Genomic DNA, 2,546 nt, shown 5'->3' with positions numbered 1-2,546 from the left:
TCAGGGTCTCGAGCGCCCGGGCAACCTTAGCGACGTCCGCAACCTTATCATGCAACCTCGCAACGCAAACATACTCCTTTCCCGCGCCCTGCTGGGATTTAACAAGCCGGGTCGCCCGGTCGATGCAGACGATGAGATTTCCGGTGACCTTCGGGTCGAGGGTCCCGCTGTGGCCCGTCTTTTCGGCGCGAAGAACCCTCTTAATCCAAGCAACAACCTCATGAGACGAAGGGTTGGAGGGCTTATCGAGGTTGATGATCCCGTAACGGAGGTATTCGGGCAACGGGCGCTTCAACGGGGAAAACCCAGTCGGGAGAGGGGTGTAATGGCCAGTACGGACATTGAGGCGATCGTAGTTTTTGAGGAGGATCGGCCATTTGGAGGTGTCGAGGGCCGGGGTGAAGGACTGGGGCTTGATGAGGAAATCTCTGGTTGAGGGGTCTTCGTCGTCGGTCCGGGCTAGGGTTTGGGTTTCGGGGTCGGATGTGGGCTGGGATTTCTTGGACTTGTCCTTCTTTTTCTTCTTCTCGGAGGTGAGGGAGGGAGGGGACGACGACATGGCTAGGGTTTTAGGGTTAGGGTTTTTGTGGGGGGGAGAGAAAAATGGGGGGCGGCGACGGGAGTAGGGCTTTAAAGGGGGGGTTTAAGGAGTGGAGTGCGAATCTTACAGTGATTCGTGGTGGGTTCTAGGGTTCGGGATTGCGGTTCTTATATCTCCGTGGGCCGAGGAGTTCCGCCCAAGCCCAGATAGGAACTTGGGCTGGATTCAAAATGCCATCATCATTATCTGTTCCTGGCTGATTTTCTTCCCCTTGCTTCTTTGCAAAAAAATAGAAAGAAAAGAAAAGAAAAAGAGTGTAGCCACGAAGCAGCTGAAGTAAGGAATTGTTCTTGCTGGATCGAAATGTAGTCGTATATGTAAAACACTACGATCGGATTTGTATTTCACTTGTTTAGTTTGCAATAGGAAATGTTTTTTTATTGGGCAAAAGTTATCATCTCCAAAAATAAAAAAATAAAAAATAAAAAGTAATATGTTTTCTCATTAGACACTTCTTCAAATTCAAAAAGAAAAATCATCTGCCCCTTTATTTCCAAATTGCATAGCTTTTACACAAATGCTTTTCAACTAAGATAATGATTGTATTGAAAATACATTTTCCATATAAGTCTTGCAATCGTGCAAGGTTTAGGGTTTTATGAGGAGAGTCTGGATGTTACGATGGTTTGTCGTGGGCTTTTAGGGGCATAGGGTGATTGCGTGCATGTTTTTATGGGCTTTAGCCTTTAGCCAGAAAAGCTTCAGGTATGCTTAACAAGGGGTAAACGCAAGGATAAAGCACAAAATACTTTCCCAATCAAGTATTTTCTTATTACTTTCTATTTTATAAAATTTTATTTGGATGGTAAGAAAATAATAAAAAGGAAGACTGAGGTGGCAAATAATGTAATAGTTTCACTCTTTTTGTTCCGTTTTGTTATCACAAAGAGCGATAGGAAAAATATGATTTATTAGTAGATACAATAAAACTCGCTTAGGTGTTCCACAATTTTTTTTCTTTCATTTGACCTCATCATTTTTCTAGGGAAAGTCAAAATTGCATAAAATCTTACGTTTGACTTTTGCGCATTTCACTTTTATAATCGCCTATACGCAAACAAACACCTAAGGCTTTGTTTGGATATCATGGTGTTTTCTTGTTGTGTTTTTGTAAAAAAACATCATAGTGTTGTGTTTCTCCCTTAAAATGTTTTCAAAACACCGTGTTAAGTGTTTTTGGTCAACACTAGTTTGACCCATTATAACATTAGTATTGAACATATTATTAATATATTATATATTAATTATTATAAAATATATTATAAATAAAATGTTATAATATTTAGTTTATATTATTATAGTATTATAAGTATTAAATGTAATGTAATATAATATTGTATAGTGTATTATAATATTATATTGTACTTTATTGAGTTATATTATATTATAATTATTATTATTACTTATTATTTTCAAATAATTATATATTTAATTATTTTGTTATATCAATTTGTTATTTTTGTATATTATATTAATATTTTTATAATAATATTATTTATTACTAATATAATATTATACTATTATTAATATAATATAATATTATACTATTATTAATACAATATAATATTATACTATTATTCATATAATATAATATTATTAATAATGTTAATATTATGTTATTACTAGTATGTTATTAATAAATTAATATATTATAAATATTTTAATATTATATAATATATTATAGTTTTTAATATGTTAGAGTTTATTAATAGTAATTTAATAATATATTAGTAATTTATGATATATATAAATAGGTATTATGAATATATTATTTTTACATTAACATATTTTAGCAATAAATTATGTTAGTATAAATATTTTAATATTATATAATATATTATAGTTTTTATGTTAGAGTTTATTAATAGTACTTTAAAAATATATTAGTATTTATGTTATAAATAAATATTATTATATTATGAATATATAATTTTTATATTAAGAT

At 32.8% G+C, this 2,546-nt stretch overlaps 1 protein-coding gene across 1 annotated transcript in view; it reads right to left on the bottom strand.

Annotated features, from left to right (window-relative positions):
- The window catches only part of LOC109848411 (H/ACA ribonucleoprotein complex subunit 4-like), a 2,101-nt gene extending 1,467 nt beyond the window's left edge, over nt 1-634 (bottom strand). The window contains 2 exon segments of the mRNA XM_020417883.1: nt 1; nt 4-634. The exon segment at nt 1 is cut by the window's left edge and continues 1,467 nt beyond it. Coding sequence (XP_020273472.1) covers nt 1; nt 4-559 — 557 coding nt within the window. The 5' untranslated portion in view covers nt 560-634.

This window comes from Asparagus officinalis, chromosome 7 (genome assembly GCF_001876935.1).
Source record: "Asparagus officinalis chromosome 7, Aspof.V1, whole genome shotgun sequence".
NCBI classification, from domain to species: domain Eukaryota; kingdom Viridiplantae; phylum Streptophyta; class Magnoliopsida; order Asparagales; family Asparagaceae; genus Asparagus; species Asparagus officinalis.
This window is presented reverse-complemented; position numbering and strand designations above follow the sequence as displayed.